Source organism: Mirounga leonina, unplaced genomic scaffold (genome assembly GCF_011800145.1).
Source record: "Mirounga leonina isolate KUSES-001 unplaced genomic scaffold, KU_Mleo_1.0 Mir_82, whole genome shotgun sequence".
In the NCBI taxonomy this organism is placed as follows: Eukaryota; Metazoa; Chordata; class Mammalia; order Carnivora; family Phocidae; genus Mirounga; species Mirounga leonina.
The window spans coordinates 29,773,575-29,800,518 of NW_023270825.1; the positions used below are offsets into that span (position 1 = coordinate 29,773,575).

At 38.1% G+C, this 26,944-nt stretch overlaps 1 protein-coding gene across 6 annotated transcripts in view; it reads right to left on the reverse strand.

Moving 5' to 3' along the window:
- The window catches only part of PCNX1 (pecanex 1), a 238,294-nt gene that overhangs the window by 68,709 nt on the left and 142,641 nt on the right, over window positions 1-26,944 (reverse strand). For 4 of the 6 annotated variants that reach the window (XM_034992837.1, XM_034992839.1, XM_034992838.1 and 1 more), the window contains 9 exons: window positions 24,930-25,160; window positions 24,175-24,275; window positions 23,248-23,398; window positions 17,196-17,426; window positions 15,973-16,247; window positions 14,355-14,560; window positions 10,646-11,088; window positions 10,162-10,302; window positions 4,405-9,955 (listed from right to left, as the gene is read on the reverse strand). In XM_034992837.1, coding sequence (XP_034848728.1) covers window positions 9,815-9,955; window positions 10,162-10,302; window positions 10,646-11,088; window positions 14,355-14,560; window positions 15,973-16,247; window positions 17,196-17,426; window positions 23,248-23,398; window positions 24,175-24,275; window positions 24,930-25,160 — 1,920 coding nt within the window. In that variant the 3' untranslated portion in view covers window positions 4,405-9,814. Of the gene's footprint in view, window positions 1-4,403; window positions 9,956-10,161; window positions 10,303-10,645; window positions 11,089-14,354; window positions 14,561-15,972; window positions 16,248-17,195; window positions 17,427-23,247; window positions 23,399-24,174; window positions 24,276-24,929; window positions 25,161-26,944 lie in introns of those variants that run through there. The other 2 variants (XM_034992840.1, XR_004677042.1) reach the window with 2 other exon arrangements.

The following is a 26,944-nucleotide window of genomic DNA, read 5'->3' on the forward strand; positions in this document are numbered from 1 at the left end:
ATAAATAAATAAATAAATAAATAAATAAATAAATAAATAAATAAATACAAAGGTTGAGCAAAGCCAAAAGTCGGTCCTTTGAAAAGATAATCTCTTGTTGAGCCTAATCAAGAAAGGAAAGGCAAAAGTAATCAGTATTAGGAATGGTTAAGGGGACAAACCTACAGATGTTACAGACACTACAAAGGTGAAAGAATATTATAAATTACTTTTTGTCAATAAACTCGAAAATGAAAATGGGATAGACATATTCCTGTTAACAGTGAATCTCACCACTGGGAGTACCCAAGACTCCCTCAGGGAATCCATTAGATCAAAATTATTTTCGTAATAACACTAAGATATCATCTGCCTTCTTCACTGTACTGGCGTGTATAGTAATTGGGCAGAAGACGCGATGAGTCAAACTACAGGCACCTTAGCAGGAATCAAGGCAATGGCACCAAAATGTACCACTAGCCATTGTATTCTGTAGCATCACACACTCACAGGGGGGAAAATCAACTTCACCTAAGTGTCCTTGATGAAGTAACAGAAATTGTTAAATTTATTACATCTCGTTCCTTCAAAACACATCTTTCTGGGACGCCTGGGTGGCTCAGTCAGTGAAGTGTCTGCCTTCGGCTCATGTCATGGTCCCAGGGGATCCTGGGATCGAGTCCCGCGTCGAGCTCCTTGCTCAGCGGGAAGCCTGCTTCTCCCTCTCCCTGCCGATTTCCCTGCTTGTGCTTTCTCTGACAAATAAATAAAATAAAATCTTAAAAAAACCAAAACAAAACAACCCACATCTTCTTAAAATTCTACGTGGCAAAACGGGACGTATGTACAAAGCACTTCTTCAGCATACCAAAACATAGTTTTCTCAAAGAACAGCCCTTTTGTGATTGAGTTATGAGCTAAGCTAGTCCCTTTTTTTTTTTCATGGAATGCCATTTCTACTAGAAAGAGACTAAGAGACAAACTATAATTATTCAGACTTCAGTATTTGACAGATTTTTCTCAAAAACGAAGTGTCTGTGGCTTTAAAGACAACTGACAATATTTGTTACCAATGATAAAATTTGAGCTCTCGATAAAAAGTTTAGAACACTTGAACACTATGAGCTTTCTAGCTCCCCAATAAAGGTGTATCTGACTAGACTGATGTTGATATGAAAAAAAGTGATTTTTTTATAATGCATAATGAAATGTGTCAACATTTGGAAGATCTGCATAATTCAGGGAACCATTACTTTCTAAATAAATGATGTTACAAAATCACACCCAGATAAAAGATCATTCCAAGTAAGGTAAGGCAACTTACCCAGTACAAATGGGATTCCACACTGCAACTAACCTTTAAGAAAGTATCACTTGTCTAATTTTAGTGAAGTATCAAGACAAGAATATCAACAATTATGAAAAGTTTATTAAAATAACTCCTCTCTTTTCCAAATATATATATATATATATATATATGAGGCCAGGTTTTCCTATGCTTTGACCAAAATAATATAATGCAACATACTGTATGTAGAGGCAGATAGTTCAGATGCCTCATACATTTTTTAAGTTGGAAGCATAATTTTAAATAAAAATGTTAACATGTAATGAGTTTAATTCTTATAGAAGTAATATCTTTGAGGGGCACCTGCGTGGCTCAGTCATTAGGAGTCTGCCTTTGGCTCAGGTCATGGTCCCAGGGTGTTGGGACCAAGCCCTGCATCGGGCTCCCTGCTCCACGGGAAGCCTGCTTCTCCCTCTCCCACTCCCCCTACTTGTGTTCTCTCTCGCGCTCTCTGTCAAATAAATAAATAAAATCTTAAAAAAAAAAAAACTTTAATATGTGTTTTAATTTCTAATGCAGTAAATATCTATATAAACCACATAAACCAAAACTCTTTGGGATGGGGGAGTCCTCAGTAATTTTTTTCTGAGGATTCAGAGACCCAAAAGTTTTGAGAACTGCAGTCCTAGAAAAACCCAACTTGCCAAAACTAACAATAAAGAAACAAAATCTGAATCCATAATTAGAAGCCTTTGCCTAAAAATCATTCCAGGTCCAGTTGGTTTCACTGGTAAATCCCTCCCCCGCTCCAATAATCTAAGGAAGGAAATAATTTACAGAGAGAAAAGCAAAAAAGTCATTGTAAGGCAGCCCCTGAGGAAAGGAGAGCAAACATCTGCACCCTTGTCTGCCTACGGCTCTGCTTATTTTCTGCTCTAGATCTGCTACAGATGCATCCTAGAAGAAACACCTTAATTCTCTGGTGGTCTGAGTCTCTTGTTTCTTGAAAACAGTACCCAAATTCTGGAGAGTATATACAAATCTGTTGTGGACATTTTAGTCAACACTTTTGTATGCACTGTGTAGCAACCATACTGTTTGGGGAATGGACTCCAGCTTGAAGGCTAGCTCGGATTTGTCTGAGCCAATCATGGTAATTCTGTTTCTCTTGTCCATGACGGGTTTAGAAAATCAGGACATTGGGACAAGTTAAGGATCTTGCCTATGTTAAATCTTATATTAAAAAGATGCCTGGAGAAATATGCTGAGGCTTCTGGGAAATTTTCCCATGTAAGAGAGATAAATTAGAAGTGTTTTTCTTTCTGGATGATGATGTGTATACAATGGGGTCTAGAACTACAGATAGCTAAAGTCTGAAAGGAAGCCAGCATACACAAGGGGTAGAGTTGAGAAAATCACAGATATACAGAGCTAGAGTAACATGAACAAACCAATCCTAAAAGCCCAGTCTACCCTTAATTTTGTAGTGAGCCCATTTCCTATATTCGGCAACTTTGAAATGGGTTTTCTCTTTCTTGCAACTATAAGCATCCCAAGTAAGTTACTATTTTGAAACTATTTAAATGAATACTGTTTCAAATTGCAGTTGTACAAAAGGAATCACTCCCAAATTAATAAGCTAGACAAACCCGCATTCTGTCTGAAGAAAGGCACACCTTCCATTTGTGCTACACTGTATTGGTAGAAAATCAAGAAGTCGTGGATGGTGTGTGAGAGCAAACCCATTAACCATTAAAAGTATTATGAATACAGAGGAACTACTTGGTATCTGCTTAAATTCAACATTGTCCTGGGATGTTGATTTTATCTGATAAAGACAGGTCAAGAGTATATGCTTTAGAATCAGACTGGAGACCTCGAGTATTCTTATAAGGGCCAATTATTATGTATTCACACAAAGTTCTGGGGAGCAAAAGGGAGCCCAGGACCAAAGGATGGCTTTTCCCTTTGGCAGAGTTCACTGCACACTGAAACTGAATGGTTTCTGAAAAGGCTACCAGACAAGATGGATTCACCTCTAGCCACTTGCTGTTTTGTGTATCCTAAGAAGTTACAGAGCAATCTAGGGATCCCCTTTTACCAAATTACATTTTCCCAAGTATGAAGTTTAGTTATACTTCATTTCCTTTAATAAGCACATATGGGGGGGGGGGTAGATAAAACAAGTATTCTGCATAGTAAGTGCAGACTGAATACCCAAGAAACCACTATTTGGTCATGTCCTTACTTCACAGGATCCTTTTCACCTTCCCCACAGGAAAACGCATCTAACCTCGTGAGATCCAGTGGCTACCGGTCAGCAAAACTTCTGGATCCTTTAGGAGGAAAAATCCTAAGTAAACTGCACTTTAAGAACAATGGAGAGGTTATATGGGACTCAAACTTCATGTCAACCCCCCTTTGAATATCTGGCTCTAAGATGATGCAGAGAATTTCTTTCTTTGGAGATGTGTTTCTTCTAACCAGCAGGCTTCCTGTCACTAGAAAAATTAAGACTAAATACCACTACATTTCCAGTTGTGCCACTGTGATCCTGGGTGGGAAGAGAGCAAACTGTCTGGGACTCTGATACAGATGGCACCTCATCTGCAGCCTGGCGGTTTGGGTTGTTACTAATAGTTAAAATGACTCACTAAAGGCTTCCTAAGTGATTTGATCAAGAGCAGATCTATTCTTCTTGTTAAGTCAGCTTGCACTTTTCTCTAAGTATTATACATGTAAACAGTGGGTTAGTACACACCTCAGGCTAGCGTTTGCCTGATTTTGATGACTATAATCATCAAAAAAAGAGTTCAACTCTTTTTCTATACTGTAACTTAGTGTAATATAGTGAACACATGTACACTTTTATTATCCTGCATGTTCCATCTAATATATCATTAATACGACATAGATAAATTCAAGACATAAACTACCACCTTTCTACCAAGTATGAAAAGATATCCTTTTAATATGAAATATGTACATTTGTTATAAGCTGAATCACATGTTTATAGCCCAAAGCTTCTGATTAAAATGATTATTTCAGAACCAAGTACATGTTTTAAAATATGCTATGCAGAGCTTAATATGGTATACTTGAATTTTTCTTAATTTGACAAAAATGGACAGAAGGCAAAATGAAAAAAAATTTATTTCCTCTGTTTTATCCACTGTCAATACTGTATTTTTGATGCAATATATTTGCAAAGAAAAAAAAACAATCTCAGCTTTTATTTTCCATTTTAAACACTACAATATTTACAAGCTATTTAGAATAACAAACACTCAGACGCACACACACTCACGGACCCACGCAAGTACATATATTCTTATCTCTGGTTTATACTGAATGCTGGTAAAGGCAATGAATGCTTTCAGAGCCCATGATCAGAAAAGGGAAACCCATTTTCCTTCCTCACACAGATCTTCCTGAACCACTTTTAGTATTCTTCCTTCCATTTCCTCATGCAGAGCTCATTGTATAGGGTTAATCAGTTTTTTACAATTTATTTTTACTTAAACTATAAGCTTTAAAAAGCATAAGCAGACATGATTTCCCCCACATTTCCGTTATTTTGGTTGCAGAATCAAGCTTCACATATAAAAAATCTTGTTTAACCACAGTCACTCTAAACCCAAGAGTCATCCGGAGCAGCCATCTCATTTTCTACCTGCTACTCTGTTTTGAATCCCAGGGCATCGCGTCATCTGTGCAAGTAACACCCAGGCAGCCATCCTTCCCACCATCTTACACGACTGTTGTTCCTTCTAGTGTGGCTCCACTGAATCATAAATTGTCAGGTGCAGAGCTGAGGGCGTAAGAAAAAAGGCCTGACCCTATATAATAGGTATAAGTCTTATGACAGAGTTGTCATGTAGCCCTGCGATGACAATCGACTCTGGTTCCCCCAAAGAATGTTGTGTTGCTTCCATAAAATGGCAGATATTAAAGTTTAGCTCGCAAATAGAACTTCAGGAAGAATATGTGGCTAATAGGCAATATAGAGAAATTCTTATCATACATAATTCTTGACAGATGACTCTGGTGAGGTGATTTAAAGCAGAAAATATACTTGTTTCAAGCAAAATTAATGCTCCACTCACATACCTACCAGATCTATTTGTATAATAATTAATTCCTTTCCAGTCACAATTCTTACCAAAACACTTCACAAGTTAAAAATGAGAAGGCCTAGGTGTATACCAACCAGATTTTTTCAACAGAGAAATGAAGAAGAGAGAGGCTAGTTTTTAAATACTTAGTTAAAAACCCCTACAGATATCCAATGTAATATTAAAACTTATGCTGCACAAATACATGGTCCTATCTGACTTTCCTCTTTCTCTACATCAATAAAACTCAATGTCCATGTAAGACTGAAACCAAAAGTTCAAAGGCCATTAACAGGTTCCAAGTATCATTTTAGCCTTGATTGACATTATTTTTCCACTCATTTTAGAATTAAAGGAAAAACCTCTGGAACAAAAATTGATGTTGTATACCTTCTCTGAACAATTTATCATATCAAAAGAAAATGGACTGGGTCTGTGTCCAGGCAAAGTAATTTTGTGTGATTATATTACACTACAGAAAAGAGTAAGAATGAATCCTGAGGGCTTAAACAAAGGGCTGGAGGACTGTCTATATTAATGAAAGAATAAGGAAGATAAACAAAAAAGTAATTAATCTGGGTAGCAGTTTATAGTTTAATAGCTAGTAAACATAAATTCCAAGACTTCTTAAGCAAAATTTCTAAGGTATCTTTTTCTCAAGTCATATATTTAGGAGGAAAGATTTTTGAAAGTTAACTAAAAGAAGAAGATAATTTTAGACTCTGGGCAAAGCATAAGTTTAAAAGACCTTGTTCTGGATGAATGACTCAATGCGGCAATCCACCAAATGAAGAATTTCTAAGCAGAGGCAGAAGGATGCTACTCGGAAGCAAAGTAGAATTTATTAAGGCTAGGCTACCCTTGCTTAGATCTGAGGCTGTTTTTTTTATATTTTGATAGAATATAGAAAAACAAAGCAATCCAGGAAGAAAAACACATCTTCCTAATGAGCTTAGTCTCCACATAAAAACATATTTTCATTGCCTGACATCTGGTACACAGAGTAATTTTCCACACCTCACTCAGGATAGAAACACTGACTACTTTGTTTCAAGGATTAGTAAAAGTATCTCAGGTACACTTGAAATATTTTTAAAACCACTTCAAATCTAATGGAAGCTCATCTTCCAATAACAGAAACTCAGAGAAGGCAGAAGACTGATGAAGTTTGTTCATTAATTTCCTGAAAGGTAATTAATCTCCTCTTACCTTAAAAATATACAGCCTCACCACCTACTCTTCCAAGCCCCTTAAATATCAACAGCTAATATTAATCTAGACTCCTGGAAAATTTAGAATTCTTTAGAAAAATGTGAACATTTAAAGTTTTATCAAGTATTGAAAACGGTGTAAAAAGAGAGCTCACACCAAGTTATAAGCTGGAAGAGTAACCAAAAGCTTAACTTCGAGTTATAAAGTGATTTTTGCCACTGAATGAGAGGAAATAAGAAAAAAAAGCTAACAATTTATAATTCACTCCAGGACTCTCTCTCAAAAGAAGGAAAAAACAAAATCAAACAAGAAAAAGACCAGAAAGATATCAATGAAACTCTGTTTAAGGGAAATGCATAAAAAGCTAGTATTTTAATTCTATATTCTTATTTTCAAATTATGGAATTGAATTCTGAAAGTTTTGGCAATTGTGAACTAAAGACGCTAGTGTATGTATGCTGGAATCTTGTACACTAACGAAGAAAGTTAATCAGGGACTCTAAACAAACAGCTCACTATTCTCCAAGGTGGGGTGGGAAAGGTAGACTAAGACAGTACGATCAACTTACTTAATGGAAGCATGTATATTTGTATGTAATAATTCAGGTCCAATTATTGTTAAGACATGAATCTTTCTTTGAATTATCACTGCTTCCTCTGACATAATTATTAGAAAAGTATTTTGATTTTCAAAAGACTATCAGTTTTAGACTTAAAAAAATAAGAACAGGGCTCCTGGTAGGGGTCCCTAATTCATAAATTCACTAAAGGGCTATCTGATAATAAAATTCAACTTGTTTTGAGATGAATGTCCATAGTTGCTACCCCAAATCAAGACCCAATATATATGTTCTGTATAAAATCTAGTCTTATGTTTTTAGACTATGGTAATGTGTTTAACAATTGGGGGTGGGAAGTTAGGAATAAAAATAATTCTAGCCCTTCAGACTGAATCATCTGAAGCCCAGGTTTTTTTTACCCCCATGTAAAAAATGAATTATCTTCCATTTAAGATTGAAAGGGCTCCATTTATCTTCCCATCTAGGTAATGACCATGAAAAGATCATCTTCATTTCAGAAAGAGAACAAGCAGCAGGAATCATAACTCCTTTGAGAATATCTTAAATAAATATAGATGGTTAGACAGACAGATCATATATTCAGTTTCAGAAGAGAAAAATAAAAGCCTGAACCTTAATGACATACTGTGAATTTGCCAAAATGAGGCAAATACAGAATACAGAATGTCACGACAGTATCAGGAAAATACATTTTAATTGGTCAATTTAGCAAGGGTACCCTTTGTGTAAAGGTTCAGGAAATCCCTCGACAAATGTTTTTAAAAAGTAAATTCTGAAAAGTGTGAAGTATGGAAACATCAGCACGAGGCACACTAGGTCCTAAATTACCACAAAAATTTTAAATTAGAAAAGGGCCAAACAGATGAAAGTGCAGTCAGGTGGCGTGTATTAGCTACTTAGTTTTCCTTCCTTCTGCTGAAGTGTTTTACTGCTCTGGAGGAGCAACAGTAGGGAGCGAGGAGGGAGACAGCTCCTCTCTCCTGTCACCTCATCAGAAGACACTTTAAGCCTGTGCCATCCAATACAGGAGCCACCAGGCACATGTGGCCAGCGAGTACTGGAAATATGACTAGTGCCATGTGCTGAATGAGTTAACACTTTGGGTGCATTGGATTCACTAAATTACAAGATTAAAATCGATTTCACCTGCTTCTTTTTACTTCCCATTTACAGCGGGGTAGAAAGATGGCTGCTCCTAAATGCTCAGAGGAGATACACAGTCGTCTTTGGAGTTTCACACAAAGGGGGAAAGTTTTCTGAAGGCTCTAAAAAATGCCAAAAGTTGAAAATTAAATCTACACTGCAGTTTCCACCTAGCCCAATTGTAAATCTGAATTATATATTTCCCTGAATACACACATATTTTTAAAAAAAAACAATAAAATTTATGAGACAACATATTAAGTCAATTTCACAGTTATAAATATTTCAAATTACACCTACACACTATAAATTACAGGAAATAAAATTCAAGTAATAGAAAAAGAAGAGAGGAGCAAAATAAAAGGTGAGGTTATTTAGAGAGGGATATATCAGTAAGAACTGCACCATTGGGATAATTTCGTTCGAAAAAATTCTGCTTGACTAACTGAACTGCATGTGAATAACTTCAAGAGCTAATAACTCTTACAAGAAAAGCAATGAATTCTTTCTTTAAATTCCCGGATGTTCATCTTTGTCTTTGAAAAACAAAAATCTTTTCTTCCCAGCACTGACCCCAGCAGAGCTTGCCCCAAGTGGAGAGAAGCAGAGGGCCTGGGGCACCTGGTGCTGGGGCTCATCTGACATGTGGACACAGGAGTTGGCAGTAGTGTTCACAGGACCGATGCGCTGACTGTTATCTCCGGGAAATGCCAAAGGTGAAGCTCAGTGTGTCTTGCGATTTAGCGTCATTTTAAAGAAAACACCCAGTGTACTGGCATGAAGTACACACCCTAACAGAAAATGAGCAGCACGGTTTCTGCTATATGTTTAAGGAAAGGGAAGGGGTTAATCCCAAAGGCAATTTAAATAATGGTATTTTATTTTTATATATAAATAAATGTTCTGAGAAATCTCAGACTTTAGTGCATTGTTGTAAAAAATTAGTGCAGTTTTCTCATTAAAGTTTTTAGCGCTCAAGGAATAAATCTATGTCTGTTCATAGTCTCTTTCACTGTACATTAAACGTTCACACTGCGAAACGTCTAACTGAAGGTTTCTATACTGGTCTGTTCTTAAAAATCAAGGTAAATGGATTTCATGTTCTGTGACAAAACATGGCAATTATTTTTGGCAAAGAAATTAGAAAAATATGAGATCGTAGTTTAGAAATGAAGAGCTTGTTGATGTAAAGCATAGGCAATACATAGGAAAAAGCTTTTTTTAAGATTGTATTTTTAACAGAACTTTATCCTTCATGCAAAATGTTTTCTTGGCAGCTAACTTAAAAAAATATTTCAGCTTTATTTGGGGATGGAGACAGTGACAGGAGTCAGGGTGAAGGGCAAAGGAGAGGCGCTTAACCAAGCCTGCTCTCCGTCCCGAGTCTCTCCCATACAGGAGCAAAGGAATACCCGCAGGCATCTTCCACGCACTCCTCTCCTTTTCCAACGTCTTGGAATGGAGAGGGCAAAGAAACGTAGTTTATAACACTGGCTCACACTTCGGCCCCAAGTTCTAGTACCCCCGTTTCAATGACAGTCACATATTTATCATCAATCTGGACCAGAAGTACTGTCTTGTCGATGTGGGATCTAGTACCTGGATCTCTGCTGCAAGGCACCCATCGGTGAATCACCTGATGATTCAGAATACAGTAAGTTAGTGAGAGACCTTGAAAACATTCGCAAAATTCACTCAAAATTAGAGGTAGTAATTCCGTTCGGTAATTTAGCAAAAGGTACATTTAAAAAAACATACGCATAAATTATCCAAACACATGCAAACAAGTCAGTCAGGCTACAAAAAAGTGAGCGCATAGGTCAGCTTCGTGAGAGAACTTACATGGCCTTCCATGCCCTCCTGAGGACTCCAGTCTTTCCAGCTGTTTCTCCCAGCTTTTAACCGAATAGCCTCCTCAGGCCACTGCAGCTCTTTCCTTTTTGACAGGTTGATCCCATCCAGAATCTGACTGGGATCGACAATCTATATTGCAAATAAATACGGGTCATTTCCAATTCAATTTTTTCTCGATGACAAATTACATAATCTCAAACAAAATTTCTCTCACAGACTTGTTGCGTCTCAAGTTCTCCACTGCCTATAACTGAACAAAAACAATCTGGAGGGCCACCTCCTGAATTCCTTTTAGCCCCCTGGCTGACCTTACTGCAATGGCCACACACCAGCAGCTGGCAACATTCAAACATATGCTAGTCTTCAGCCTAAGTAACAGGAAGGTGTGTTCTCATCAGAATCCTTCACTCGACAAACGAGAAGTAAAAACAAATGAGTGACACAACAGCACAAGAACCAGGTGCTTACTCACTTGGACTCGGTAAATCACGTCCCCCCTTTTGGCCTGTGAATTATTGGCAGGACTTAAGGTGTTGCCCGGCTGGGCGTCAGTGGCACTGCTCTGACCTCCCTCTGTCCCAAGAAAGCCCACGAGAGTGTGATGTTTGCAGGCCGGGATGCTCTGGCTGGAGCTGCTGGAAGAAGGCAGGCCATGCTGCACGCAGGCCATGCCACTCTGACCGGAGGGCTCCATCTGGTTCACCATAGAGAGGCGGGACTGGATGGAGGACGGTAAGTTTCGAAGCGATATCTGACTCGTGGAAGAGCGCCGACAAGGCACAAATCCCGTGGTGGACATCCGGAGGGACGAGTGCCGGCTGCTGTAGCAGTAAGAAGACTGGCTGGCCACTGAGGCGCGAGCAGGGGACTGTCTGACCAGGCTTGACTGTACGGAGTGGGAGCTGTGGCTAGTGCCTAGCGAAGGATAAACAACAACAGCATTCTAAGTGCAATGATTCAAACACGGGTTTTTTTTTTTTCTTTGTAGTTTCTAAGAGCTTTTCCCTTAAGTAATTACTTGGTCAATTCACTGAATTTAAATTATACCTAAAACTTTTTTTTAAAAAGTTTATATTTATACCTACAACTTTTTTAAAAAAGATTTTATTTGAGAGAGAGAGTGCAAGAGAGCATGCAAGCGTGCACATGCACACGTTGGAAGAGGGATAGAGGCAGAGGGAGGGACAGAATCTCCAACAGACTCCCTGCTGTACGTGGAGCCCGATGCAGGGCTTGATCTCCCAACCCTGAGACCATGACTTGAGCCAAAACCAAGAGTTGGACACTTAACCGGCTGTGCCATCCAGGCACCCCTATACCTAAAACTTTTAATGTTGTCAAAAAGAAATAAATATCTGAAATCTGTTTTCTTGTGTGGTTTTGATAATAATTTTAATTTGCTAATGCTTTTTAAAATTAAAATTCTGGGACAAAACCAAGATATATAATTTCAGCAAGTATCAGGATTTAACATTGAGATGAATCCTAAAATATCTTCCACAGAAATATTTCAGAATAATAAGAATGCCTCTTTAACATTTCAGAAATGAAATATCTCATGAAATGAGACCACAAGAAATATTTATTAAGGATCTACTATGTGGTAAGATCTGTAACTACTACTTCTCAAAAGTATAGAATTAATGTCCTTTCAATCCATTCCAATGACAAACTACACAGTCTATAGAGAGATGGTGATACCACACTGTAATTTTCATATCCATTAAGGGATTACTACTAAATATGAATTATCAGTGATACTGAATAGCAGGTCCTTCTGTGTTGGTTTGATATGATTCCTCAGGTTCATCTTTTTCCTGACTTATTATAATAATAATGTGAAGATTAGGAAATAATTAACTATATTGAAAAAATTGCTCCATGTACTTTCTATCTGAAAATAAAGAGCTGATCAAAATAAGAGCATTTAAAAAAGCACAATGAAAGTTCTAGCTTTTCACTCAGAAGTTACAGAAGAACATATAAAATGTTGGTAATACATCTATTTTGAGTCTTAATTCCAATGCTATTGGATTTTTTTTTTTTTTAAGATTTTATTTATTTATTTGAGAGAGAGAGAGCACATGAGAGGGGGGAGGGTCAGAGGCAGAAGCAGGCTCCCTGCCGAGCAGGGAGCCCGATGCGGGACTCGATCCAGGGACTCCAGGATCATGACCTGAGCTGAAGGCAGTCGCTTAACCAACTGAGCCACCCAGGCGCCCTGGATTTTTTTTTTTTTTTAACTTAACAGTAAATGTCTTAAGACTTCATCTCATTCATGTGAAGCAGTAGGGGAAAAGACAGTACTGAATCAACCAACCAGCCATATGAAAACAGATTAAATATGATTCCAACTGCATACCAGGTGGATGACAGATCTTGTGTAAAAAGAAAATTGGTGAAAAACAAAAACAGAAAAACCAAACCCTCATGCCTTGGGATAGGAAAAATTTTCTTAAGTAGGATATAAAAAGTACTAATCATAAAAGAAAAGATCAGTAAATTGCTGTACACTAAAATAAAGAACTTTTGTCAAAAGAAGATGAGCCACCCTTCTTAGGAAGAGAATGGGAAGACAAGGGATAGAATGGCAAAAGATATTTGTAGTACAGAAAGCTGAGAAAAAACTCAAACACAAAATATACAAATAAGAAAAAGATAATCATGGAACTAGAGGGTATTATGCTAAGCGAAATAAGTCAGTCAGTGAAAGACAAACATCCTATGATTTCACTCATATGTGGAATTTAAGAAACTAAACAGAGGAACAAAGGGGAAGGGAAAGAAAAATAAGATAAAAACAGAGAGGGAAGCAAACCGTAAGAGACTCTTAACTATAGAGAACAAACTGAGGGTTGCTGGAGTGGAGGTAGGTGGGGGATGGGGTAAATGGATGACGGGCATTAAGGAGGGCATTTGTTGGGATGACCACTGGGTGTTGTATGTGGGTGATGAATCACTGGATTCTGCTCCCGAAACCAGTGCCGCACTGTATGTTAACTAACTTGAAATTAAATTAAAAAAAAGAAAAGAAAAAGATAACCAAAGAGGAAAATGGGCAAGAGACTTAATAGGTACTTCAACAAGAGGAACAGGTGATAAACTGATTTAAAACCTTCCAATCTTAGGCATCAGAGCAATGTAAATTATAACAACGAATTAAAGATCACCCTTCTCCCGTCCCTCTCAGCAAGCAGGGAGCAGAGATGGGAACTGGTAATACTCCACGCTGGTGAAAGGTTACAGGATGGGCATTCCGATGTACGACTGGGGAGAGTACCAATTGGTAAAAAACAAACAAAACAAAACAAAAACAAACAAAAACTTGCTAGAAAGATTTTTGGCATTATGTGTCATGAATCTTAAATATTCTCATAAACTTTGACTTAATGATTGCATTTTTAAAGTCTCTAGCCCAAGAAAATAGTGATTACAAAGTTTATTATAACATTCAGGAGAAACCAAATCATTGTCCAATGAAAGAGAAGTTAAATAAATTATACTAAATATTACTAGTCTTTAAAAATGATACTTTCGAGGGGCACCTGGGTGGCTCAGGCGTTAAGCGTCTGCCTTCAGCTCAGGTCATGATCCCAGGGTCCTGGGATCGAGCCCCGCATCGGGCTCCCTGCTCCGCGGGAAGCCTGCTTCTCCCTCTCCCACTCCCCCTGCTTGTGTTCCCTCTCTCGCTGTCTCTGTGTCAGATAAATAAATAAAATCTTAAAAAAAAAAAAAAAAGATACTTTCGAAGAAATGATATTCCAAGTAATACACATATTTAATATAAATAGGATACTGTCCAACCAGGAATCAAACAAAATATTCTTTTTACATATTCCAAGTAGGTATACAGAATTCTCTCTTATTTCTTTTTGAGAGAGAGAGATGAGAGACACAGAGAGAGAAAGCGAGCACACACGCGTGAGTGGGAGGGTAGAGGGGCAGGGGAGTTGGGGGGTGGGGGGAGGGTTAGAGGGAGAGGGAGAAAGAGAATCCCAAGCAGGCTCCACGCCCAGTGTGGAGCCTGTCTCAGGGCTCAATCCCACTACCCTGGGATCATGACCTGAGCCAAAATCAAGAGTCTGACGCTTAACTGAGCCACCTGGGCGCCCAGCAGATAATTCTCTTTATACACGCATACTAAGAGGCTAAGTTCAATACCTACTTTGTTTTCACATTACCTAGTGCTGGAGGATAAGATGTGACCAGTGGATGGAGTCCTGCTCCCGACCCTGGCGCTGGGTTTCCAGTGCTTCCCTGGGATACACTGCTATGGGGGTCACTGGCACTTGTGGCATTGTTGCTGGTGCAGGACATCCCACCTCCGGTGTCCGCATCTTCAATATTGCCACCGCTGTTACAGCCAGCCCCACACCCTTTCCTTAACCTAGGAACAAACACCAGAGTAAGCAGCATTACCCCCCGATCACTTCAAGACAGGTGTCTTACTCTATTTCTAGCTATTCTGAATGGTTAATGCTACAAATGTTCATCTTTGAAAGTCTTCATGGCGCAGTCAATATTAGAAACAAAAAAAAGGCAGCTATGTTTTCAAAGAATGGCCTAAGGACTATCCCCCCCGTTACTCTCACTGCCTCAATTCTTCCCAATCTACCTTCACTTTTTATCATCTTTCCCAATCTTTTCATCTTTCCTTAGCCATAATAAACTGCACATAACAAAACTGTACCATTAAGATAGCAATAGGATTCTTGCCAGTGTCTTTTCAGTGCCTCTGAAGTGTGCAACTCCTGAAAACCTAATTCCTGCTGTAGCACACGTGGAAGAGAGCTGCAATCATTTTTCCTTTTCTTTTTTAAATCTAGGGTGACCAACTATCCTGGGTTGCCCACAACTGTCTCAGTTTGGCACTGACAGTCCTGCTTCCCAGGACACTTCTCAGTCCTGCGCAAACCAGGACAGCTGGGCACCTTAATCGCTACACCATTTCTCTCGAGGGAAGAGAACTCAACCTCTTTGATGCAATTCCAGCACAACGGATAATTTTTGAAAAGAAATTTCTTCGAACACCACTGTGGTTTATGTTCTTCTTTCTGTTTGGATAGGGACTGATGTTAAAATGGTGAGACTTTTTTTTTTTTTTTTTGAGTATGCCTGTTTGAGAGTTTGCCACCCTAATCCCACATTCTGTTTTTCTTAAGTTCTGTTATTTAAGGATCTAAACAAAAGCTTGTAAGAAACTGAAAAGATACTCTATGATTTTTCTTCACTATCTACCAAACTATGATGTTCCTATACTGAACACCATATTTTACCAGACAAAAGGCAGAGAAAAAATTCATGTGCGCACTTGAAGGTATGAGAGATCTGAGGTCGGAGTGAGGACTGGATTGTTAAAATGGCAGTGGTAGCACGAAAGAGTCTCGGCAAGTACGGTGTGCTCCCCCTACTGCTAGAATGGAGTAACACAGAAGGTGAGCAACTTGCTCAAGTGTCCTAGGTTTTTCTCTAATTTGCTGTGTGTTGGCCCACACATCCTAATAGTGGCGCTATGCTGCAATACAGAGTCACAAAAGTTAAAGAAAGGAGAACTATTCAAGATTCTACGAAATGCTGGATCAGTGGTTCTTAACCAGTGTTGTACATGAGATTTATCTAATAAGAGTCTGAAGATAAAAATGCTCAGACTACTTTCTAAAGTTCCTGACAGAATAGGTTTATATTGTGTCATGGCATCTGTATTTTTTCTGTAAGCTTTCCAGGTGATACTCATGCAAACTGCCTCGAGGAAGAGAGTCAGAACACACCATCACTGAAATATGCAACCACATAGCTCACCTGTGCCAGGTTGACACTATGAAGTTTCTGATATTTCCCAAACTGATAGGTCCCCCAAGGACTTCTTTAAGCTGTTCATGGCTGTCAGAGTAAGAAGTTGTCAGGGGTGAGACAAAGATTGGGTAGCCAATAGGCTGATCACAAGAGGAGTTTATCATGTTTCTCAGAGCTTGTTTTGCATTTTGGATGCTACCTCTCTCCGGGTTACGGTTACGTAGAAAAACAAGCTCTTGCTGTTGTCCTGCCCAAAGACCTCGGACGCATTCCTTATTAACCTGAAAACCAGAACACATGGGAATTAGGTGAAGGGGCCAAGAATGAAATTCATATAAACAGAAGAGTATAAATGGGAGGGATACAAAAGACATATGAGAACCAACTGTGAAAAGCAGGAAATAAATACAAGTAGGTCACATTTGAACAGGAGTTCATCAATTTTCCATTGTCACCAGTGGGCTGTTAAATAATAAGCACACGTAGAACTCTTTTCCCTGGTCTGTCTGGTAAAAATATCAAGTTTTCCAAATTAATAATGCACTGAATTTTGTAACTGAGGTAAGAGATATATTTGACAGAAAGGAGCAGTAACAAATATTCAGAGTTAAAAGGATGTTTGTGACTTTGCAGGTTGATTAAATGAAGTAGATAAAAAGTGAATCATTATTAACTATTAAAATAAAATTTCAGAAATTATGTCTCCTAAAGCCATGAGATGTTTAAAAAAGCAAAACAAGGGGAGGTGGGTGGGGGGAAGGGATAACTGGGTGAAGGATTAAGGAGGGCACTGGATGTAATGAGCACTGGGTGTTATATACAACTGGTGAATCACTAAATTCTACCTCTGAAACTAATTAAAAAAAAGACAAACAAAAAAAACAACAAAAAGTACAAGCTGTGGTATTATTTTGCAACCTGGAAATCAAATTAGCAATATAGTGCTGATCTTTTAAGAAGAGATGCTGCCCAGAGAGCATATATAATAGATAAAAGACTGCCAAAACAGAAATAAGCAAAAATTTTAAGACTTTATGGCACATGAGAAAATTTCAGAGGATAGAAAAAATTACAAAATAAATCAAATTAAGTGCTCATAAACAATCAATGCTAATGTCGTATGGTCATTTTTTTTTCTATAAAAAGAGTTTCACTTTTTAAAGTTGGGATAAGGTTATGTAACTTCCATTTTTTTTCCCCAGACACAAATAAATGCTTCAAAAACTTACCTTAATGACCCTGAAGCTCAGGTAGCGTCTATTCAGCATGATGATCTTATATTCATTGGTGCCATCATCCATGACATGCCGCAGAGCAAGAAGGGAGGGAGAGTTGGCAAGGACTGCACTCCGCCATGCAGGGTCCCCTTCATGGGCTATTACGAGGTTCTTTTCATGAGACACAATGGCTTCATAGAGCACAGTAGGGTCATCATACTCATCTGGAGAAGTGAAATGATCCTAAATAGAGAAATAAAAAAATATAAACTTTACAGGAAGAGAAGGACTTCCAGTGGAATGATAAACGCTTCTTCAGTTACTAATCAGTTATTAAATGAAAATTCTGAAAAACTGGTTTAATAGGAGTATTTCATAGCCGCACATATTATTATTGTTGGAGATAAGTCTTAAATTTAACCAGGTTAGGAATTAGCTCATTATTGCCATACTATTTTTTTTTTTTTAAGATTTTACTTATTTGACAGAGAGAGACACAGTGAGAGAGGAAACACAAGCAGTGGGAGTGGGAGGGGGAGAAGCAGGCTTCCCGCTGAGGAGGGAGCCCGATGCGGGACTCAATCCCAGGACCCTGGGATCATGACCTCGGCCGAAGGCAGACACTTAACGATCTGAGCCACCCGGGCGCCCAGTAGTGTTTCTTTTTAACGAGGCATTTTTAACATAAAGCCACATCTCTAGAATGATTCCAATATAGCATTTTATCTCATGTAGTTAAGAAATAAGATTAAGGGTCCTAGTCCTAAAGAAGCTAGTCAAGTCTTCCCTGAGAAATCTCTTGGTCTATGTAACAACCACTCCTGCATTCCACAAGCCATTATTTAATACCTCTCATGTGGGGGATTCTATGGCAGAGAGCATGGATGAAAAAGGAATATGTGGAATCTATCCCCCCTTCAGAAACAGTGCAAATTAATAGGGGATCCAGGACGTATACCCACATAACCATAACACGAGTCTGAACTTCTGAAGTGAGGAGTATACAATCATAGATATTCATAGTTGGGAGGTTGATAAATTTTTACATCCAGGTAAAGTAACTGATTTCTACTCAAGCCAAGTGACCAGACTGTGTGTGATATCTGAGGGGAGATGGGTGAGTGTAAGAAGGCAAGCTCCCCAGTGATGCACCTCCATATCTAGGGACTAGCCTATATGAGAATAACAAAAGTATTCACTATATATGTGAATAATGCTTCATAATGTAAAAAGTTCTGCAACATGTTTTTTCCCTGAACTCTTACAACCTTGCCAAGCAGGTTCAGTACATAATACCGGCATTTTGCAAATATCAAATCTGAAGTTCAAAGAGTCATAGCTGCTTCCTAGGTTTAGAAAGTTAGTAAATGATTAAGCCAGGACTTAGAACACATGTTTAAAGAGAATTTATCATTCTGATTTTTAAAAGTATATGATTACAAATGTTAACTGAAAAACCTGTCAAGTCTAGCTGCTGTGATTAGGGAAAGTTACACAATGCAGGTGGTTTTGAATTGGATCTGAAAGAATGAAGACAATGGCAGTGGCTGGAGATAGGCGCTATGCTGGAAAGGGAGAGAGCTCCAGGCAAGACACCCTACAGGGGAGAAGCACAGGTCAGTGAAGAACATACAGGTGATGACAGCCTAAAGTCTCTCTGGGGAATTGGGTTTCTATTACGTTGCCAGGCAGCACTGTGCTAGACACTGGGGAAAGAGTAGTGAGCATGACAGATACAAGCACTGTTCTCATGGAACTTAGGGTCTAGTTAGAAAATACTAAAAAAAAAATTAGAAAACTAGCTTTTAGCCAGACTGTGGAGCATCTCCCCTGTACCTTGTCCAGATTTCTTTTACCAAGCTGGTGCACTCCCCTCTCCAATGCTTTGAGCATTGGTTCTTAACAGCTCACAGTTATTCCCTCCTCTCAGAACTGCCTTCAGTTGATGGAGCTGCCTGGGCAGGAAATGCCAGGGGAGGTTTGTTCCCCACTTGGGTGTGGGGGGCTCAAGGTACACCATGTAACTCCTGGTGATACTGACACTCTAGAACTCACTCTAAACCAGTGGAAGCTAGAATTCAGTTGAAACAGTTTTGCTTAGCTCCTTCCCTGTTCTTTCCTGCTTCCCTCCCTTCCTTACAAATTCCCCTGAGGGCACCCTGTCATCTCTGGCACAGGAATCCTGGACTCCGACTCTGCTTCTAAAGAACGTGGCCTAAACTAGCATTTACAACTTACAATACCTCTGTACATCATACACCGATCCTCCTGACCTTTCTTTTAAATACTGAGCTCACTTTCCTATACCAGCAGATAGCTAGACATCATATGATGCACTCTCCTTTAGGAAACAGTTCCTTTAGGGAAGGAATCCTATCTTCGTATAGTAGCGGTGGTACAATTTTTGAATGGAAAATAAAAGTGCAGACAGACATAACAGTTATACTCTTAATAAAATGGACAAAGTTGGAAATTATTAGGCATGCCAAAATAGAGTATGCTGAATCTTGCTCAAATATTTCTTTTCACTGGGCTTAAGATGGTTGGATGACTACTGTTTTAGAGGCAAAGTATTTGAAACAAGCAGAATGTCCATGAATAGGGAAATGGTTGAATAAACTGTAGTTAAAAATTATATCCTAGGATACTACAGAGCCGTTAAAAATATGGGGTGCCTCTATACGTGCTGACTTAGAAAGTATCCATGTTATACTAAATAGGGGGGGAAAAGCTTGTGTTACAGATCGTTTTATGTAGCACAAAGGAAAATATTTGTACATATGGATGGAAATGTCTATGAACTCAGGAAAATCAGAAAATATATGCATCAAATTACTGGCAGTGACTGCTTCTTGGAAGGGCCATACAATGGTATGGGATGATGGGAATACTCACTCTTGGTTCACGTGAAGCTCACTTCTTAACGTTTTTCATTATTTTTCAAATACAAAGAGAAAATGTTCCCAGTTCTGGGAAAAGTTTTCAAAGGCATTTTAAAAATATACTTGAAAAGTTATAAGCCAATGCACAGGATATATATATTTTTTTAAAAAACGAAACATTCATTTTACATTCACTGACTGCCAAGCCTCATGCTAAGCAATGAAGATATAAAGATTAGTAAAAAATGATCCCTGTCCTCAACCACACACTATAAGATTTTCGTCATATATCACTTATAAGCCAAACTGGACTTTGCTTATTTTATTTTATTTTTAAAGATTTTATTTATTCATTTTAAGAGAGAGAGAGAGACAGCACAAGCAGAGGGAGAAGCAGACTTTCCGCTGAGCAGGGAGCCCGACTCAGGGCTTGATCCCAGGACCTGGAGATATGACCTGAGCTGTAAGGCAGACGCCCAACCACCTGAGCCACCCTGGCGCCCCTGATTAGTTTATTTTAGTTCTAACAACCATGTATCTTCAAAGAGACTAATGAAAAAGGTAAAACAAAGAAGGAGGTAAAGTGTTTTACAAAATGATTAGAGGACAAGAACAGGAGAACATGTGAAAAAGGCAATTTGCTTAATTTCTCTGAGTTCTGAGTCTTCACCTACCAATCTGGGATGAAAACAATTTTCTGGATTGTGGTGGTATTATGGATGTGGGAGCACTAATATGCTGTACAACACTGTACATTTACTAAATATCACACAGATTATGACCATTTTTATTTATAAAGTAAAAACGTAATACAGTCAATTGGAGAATTAAAAAATAAAACAAAACTGTAAAGGAAAAAGCAAAAATTAAAAACACCTACAAGGTGTGCTAAACACACATTATCAAGGACTGTCTGAGAGGCAAGAGTTAAGAGAAATTTTATATTTCTAGCTTTCCGGGAACAAAACCTTTTCTTTACATAAAATAAATTATACCATTTTAAGTGTACAGTTACATGCATTTTGACAAATATGCACACCCATGTAATCACCACCACAATCTAGATCTAAAACTTTCCATCACCCCAAAAAATTCCTTCTTGTCTTTTGGCATTCAATCTCCACATCCTAAGGAATCACTAATCTGCTTTCTGTGGATATAGACTAGTTTGATTTGTTTTAGATTTTATATAAATAAAATCATACAGTATGTACTCTTTTTAAAATGTCTGGCTTCTTCCACTGTGCATAATGTTTGAGATTCATTCATGTTGTGGTATCTAACAATAGTTCATTTCTTTTTACTGCTAAGTAATATTCTATCATGTAGATATACCATAATTAGTATGTTCATCTGTTGATGGACATTTGAGTTGTTTCCAGTTTGGGGCTATTACAATTAAAACCGCTATGCACACATGTGTGTAGACATAGACTTCCATTCTCTTAGGTAATTATCTAGGAGGGGGAATTGCTGGGTTGTATGGAATGTGTATGCATATCCTTTCTTTTAATACATAAGCTTATTGTTACTTTTGTGGGTTGGGTTTTCGTGAGTATATAAATCATGAAATATGTGAGTATAATATAGGAGTATGAACTTTGGAGATTACCAGTACTGATTTACAGATCTTTTCTTGGCCCAAGAGTCAGTCCCTCATGGGCAACCCAACATCTGGCTCAAAACTCAGTTAAGTGGTTGTTTCTGGCTACTATAGGTCGATCTCACCCTCCTCAAAGGTGTATCAGAATTATGGAATTTCTCCAGGCTGCATTTGCGTTCTCTATCTTCCCCCCTGCCACCAGCCCTCCATGGCTCCTGGGTTCCTGATTCCAACTCCTTACCCCCACTGTTTGTCACTGTTGTTGTTAGTCATGGCTAATGAGAGTGAGCTGTAGTGTGTAGCCCAAGTGTGTTGGGCCAAATATAAGGTAGAGAAACACTGTCACAGGCAATAATGCCATAGCCGAAGGAACATGTAAGGAAATGGACCTGGCAGCAACAGGTAAGAGCACCTGTAGGGAGAGACAGGGGTGAAGACCTAAGGTATCAGAAAATTCCCTGTGCCTCAGTTTCTCCTCTGACAGTTGGAGAGGAAACACCTGTCATAATGTTTAGAATTAACTGAAGATGTCGATCTGGAGCTGTTAGGTAATCATGCTGTATAAACCAGAGTATTTCTTACACAGATATATTAATCAGTGCCTTTTAAGAAATTCTAAAGTTTTAAAAACATTTTAATCTAAAGTCATTATCTTTTTCATTTAAACACACTGACTTGGCTCAAAACTGTAAAGGTAGTCTGAAGATAGACAACTCTATTTGTTCCCAAATGTGTATTTTCTCCATGATCCTCAAAATAGTCTTCCATTTTCCACAGAGACTTTCAAATAATATATCCCTTGTCAGTAATCTCCTAAATAAAATGGAACAGTGACTTTATTCTAACAGTTTAGATCACAGTAAAATCACTTGAGGAGTAATTCACCCTTTATTTGGGGGAAAAAAGATTCAAACAGATTTGAGTACAGCAGTTGCATTTTAATGAGGCTTATCATGTGGTCTTTGTCATCAGATCTGACGACTATTGTTCAGTGGAATGATTAGAGTAGCAAGTACCAGTACTTAATTTCCTAATAGAGTCTTGAAATGATCCAGGGCTCTGGATATATATTTTGGGTCCACATTTTAATTTTATTACCCTACTAGGATTATTTAACTAAGGCTAAATCTGTCCTAACCATCCATTATTCTATATAACATGCTACATGAAGCTCATCGCTCAGTAACAGTAGCGCTCACAACCCTCCTGAGATGTTTGTTTACCACACTGCACTGGGAGATGGCTAACATTCCCCTACAGAAGAGGCTTGAATTACAATTATGTGAAATGTGAGGTCAAAACAAGAATTATAAGGGCCAGAGAGCTTTATTTCTAGTCTGTCACTGCTGACAGTTTTCCTCAAGTTCATGTCCAGATCAGTCACTCTCTGATATTAATATTCACATTTACCCTTAGAAACACAGGTTCAGGCTTCTAAGAGCTAATATCTTGGCATAAATCATGTTTCTCTGTGTTTCATATAATATTTCTCAAAAGGTTCCTAAGAAACGTAATTTGGAAGTCAAATGAAGAAGTGCCATTAAACACCAGTAATGCATTATAATTCTCCTCTTCTTACCTGATGAAGTTTAATGGACATGCGGATTCCCGGGACTACGACTTTCCTTAGCAATTCCATGTCAGCGAAGATCCATTCATCTCGAATTGAAGAAATACGGAAATCTCCCTTAAATAGGGCATGCAATCCATAGAGGAATGACTCTAAATTACTGTTAGGATTGGAGATAAAAATTTACATATTTTGACAAAGAACTTCCATTACACTGATTCTTACATGTGGTTGTGCATCAGAATCATCTGGGAGTGTTTTGCAAATACAGAGTCCAATGACTATACTAATGTTAGAACCCCTGAGTCAGAATCACAAGGGACAGGGGCCCATTGATCTGGGGCCCTTGTTTACGAACCACTATAATAATAAGCCCATGAAAATAAACAACAGACAAAGAGTATATAAGTCACAAAAACTTAAATGGAAAACATGTAGTAATCACAAAAGAAATGTAAAATACATAGTATTTCTTAGTTCTAATTCATTCAGATGCATATGTCAAGAAATCCAGCTTATATTTATACTTCCAAAAATCTAATGTACTTTATTAACTATATTAAAAGCATAAATGCTCTGGACAAAAAAAACCCTACAAGGAAATACGGAAAAATAAAAAGAGGTAACTCATTAGAAAAATAGATGTAAAATGGGAGGAGACCAATCAAACTTTATGGGCGATTATTTTTAAAAATGTCTTAAATCCATTAAATTCTTAGTAGTTACTGCACATGTGTGATTTTTAAAAGCCAGCTATTAACCACTTGGGAGAACTCAACTATGTTCAACAAAAGATCTATAAAAAAACAGTATCAGAAGAGACTTTTGCAATAAATTAGCATAGAATGCTTCCATGAAAAGCTATTTCAGACTTTTCAGATCTACGTTATACAGCTTCTCCTACTCTATTCCTGAAAACAGAAATGCCTTCCTTACCTGGACATATGGTGGGATGCGGTTCCCAAAGCTCTCCGTCCCAGAACGCAAAGTCCATAACAAAGAGTCACCAGAGATGAATCTTTGTCGACATCCAGTGGCTTTAAAAAACAAAGAACATTAGTTATCAGAAAGGTATAAAGGTATTTAACAAATAGGAAGACAGCTAATAAATCAGAGAGGATGAAGAACTCAACTAATACATAATTTCTAGGTCTTTAAATAGTTCTAATGAGAAGAAACTTAACAAATCAGTTTAAAATGAAGTAAGAATGTATATGAGGAGTTTCTTTGAAACCTTTAAATAAAATCTAATGCTTTATAATACTGGAACATACTTAAAAAAAAAAACAAACCTGACTTTTAAGAAGTATTAGGATCTTAGCAAAACATCTCAAAGAAAATACTTAGCGGCATACAACATTACTGATAATGTCTTCTCCTGAAAATACAATATTCTATCTATTAATTAGTTGTTTCTGGACATAAGGTGGAGGCAGGCTATTAGTGACAGCTGCATTAGCCTACTAGCGACTATACCAGAGTAAAGAAAACCAAATTGCTGGTTATCTGTGGAATACTGCTTCCCCTCAACCTCTGAATTTCTTTTTAACAAGTGAAGGTTCTCTTACCCAGAAGATGGTCAGAAAGAAGAAGGTCTGGAAAAACTGACCTCATAAAAACAAATGGGGATATTCTTTCCATCTCTGAAAAAATGGACTCAAAGAGTTACAAATAAAGTACAAAACCTCTACCTTCGCTCTTCGGGAAGAGCAATACTCTATCCAGTTGAGGTAAATCACACAGAAACTCTCCCTGGATATGCCAGCCAGTCGATGGTCATAGTCTTCATCAATGTTTGGATTAAATGTTGGGTCCACATCAACATAATTTCGATCTGCACACAGACGTAGTCCTTCCTGCATTGTCTCATTGGCTAGCCACTCCTCCAGTTTAGAAGAAGTTGTAACATAATAAATGATACCCTAAAGGGGGAAAGATAAAAAAAAAAAAAGCAAAAAACAAAACCCAAGTTACAGTTTGAATTAACTCTAATTCCTCATTAAATAAATTCCAACAGTTTATACTGATTGTATAACTAAAAAATATTTTATTCTAGCTCAATACCCTAAGAATACATTTTAGGAATGCTGTAAAAATATACCTCAGGCCTTTCTGGATGAACAGTTATTTTACTTTAAAAGTCACAACCATAAATTCATCAAGACAAATTCAAAACAATTCTATTGATCTTACAGCTTTTGAATTTAGGACATTTTAAGAGAGAGAAAAACTTTACTGTGATGCATTTCTCATAGAAAGTTATTAAATCATCTTGTGATGCTAGGTCAAGTTACAGAAATAGAATAGTAAAGCAACAGAAATATACCTACTTAGAACCAGAGATAGAAAATGCCATATACACACAGAGACACAGAGCATGTAAAAATTGCAAAATCACTCTATTTAGCTTCCTGAGGTTGGGTTTAACCAACCATTAATTATAAGACTAACATTCATCCCAATCAGCACAAATAAAGTGGTACATAGAGGTAGTAACACAGATATGGAAAATCCAGATATGGGTCACTAAAATTTAGCATACATTTCCCTCTTCAAAATACTGGCTTTGCCTGCAAGCTGCCAAATCATAGCTTGCTGTAATCTTGTAATATCTTCAGCAAAAAGAGAACACCTGTATAGTAAAGAATTAACCTTGCCCAAGAGAGGTTTGGTCTTTGCCCTTGGGTGCTGGGAGGTAACTTCTATTCCCTTGGAATGTCTTGCCTCTTAAGAGTCTTTTTTCCCCATGAGCTTACAGCCATGACCTCTGGAGGAGCTGGAAACTAAGGCTGGCCATGAGGGCAGTAAACCACATCAAGGAGACTAGACTCCAATAAAAACTCTACACACCAAGGCTCAGGTGAGCTTCTCTGGTTGACAACAGTCTGTGAGTACTGTCACATATTGTTGCTGGGAGAAATGGGCATTATCTGCACAACTGCACTCACAGAAGACAACTGGAAGCTCATGCCTTGGTGTCTCTGGACCCTGCCCTATATGCCTCTTCCCTTGGCTGATTTTAATCTGTATCCTTCCACCGTAATAAATCCTAACCATGAGTGTAACGGCTTTGCTGAGTTTTGTGAGTCCTTCTGGCAAATTACTGAACCAGAGAGTAGTCCGTGGGGACCCAAAATTGCAGCTGGTGCTACAAGTGAGGGTGGTTTTGGGGACCTTCCAAATCTTGCAATACTTTTATTCAGGTTATTGAAAGCAGTGCAAAGCAGTGGTTAATAGCAAGGGCTCAGGAGCTGGACAAGCCTAGATTTTAAATCCCTAACTCCACTTGCTAAGTAGAGGACTCTGGGCAGGTAACTTCTGATTCTTGTTTACTTGCAAAACAGAGATGTAATATTCCTTCAGAAAACTGAGTAAGACATAATATGTATACATATGCGTATGCGTATTCCTTGCCCCAGTACCTAAAACATATAATCTACATATGGTAGCTATTATTCATGAACAAATGAAGTAAGTTCCACTAAAGAAAGATAGAGCAATACCTTAGTAGGTATACTTCACTGACTTAACGAATACTAGGGAATTTTTTTTTTTTTTAAAGATTTTATTTATTTGAGAGAGAGAGTGAGAGAGAGAAAGAGCACAAGAGTGGGGAGCGGGAGAGGGAGAAGCAGACTCCCTGCTGAGCAGCACAATGTGGGACTCGATCCCGGGACTCCAGGATCATGACCTGAGCCGAAGGCAG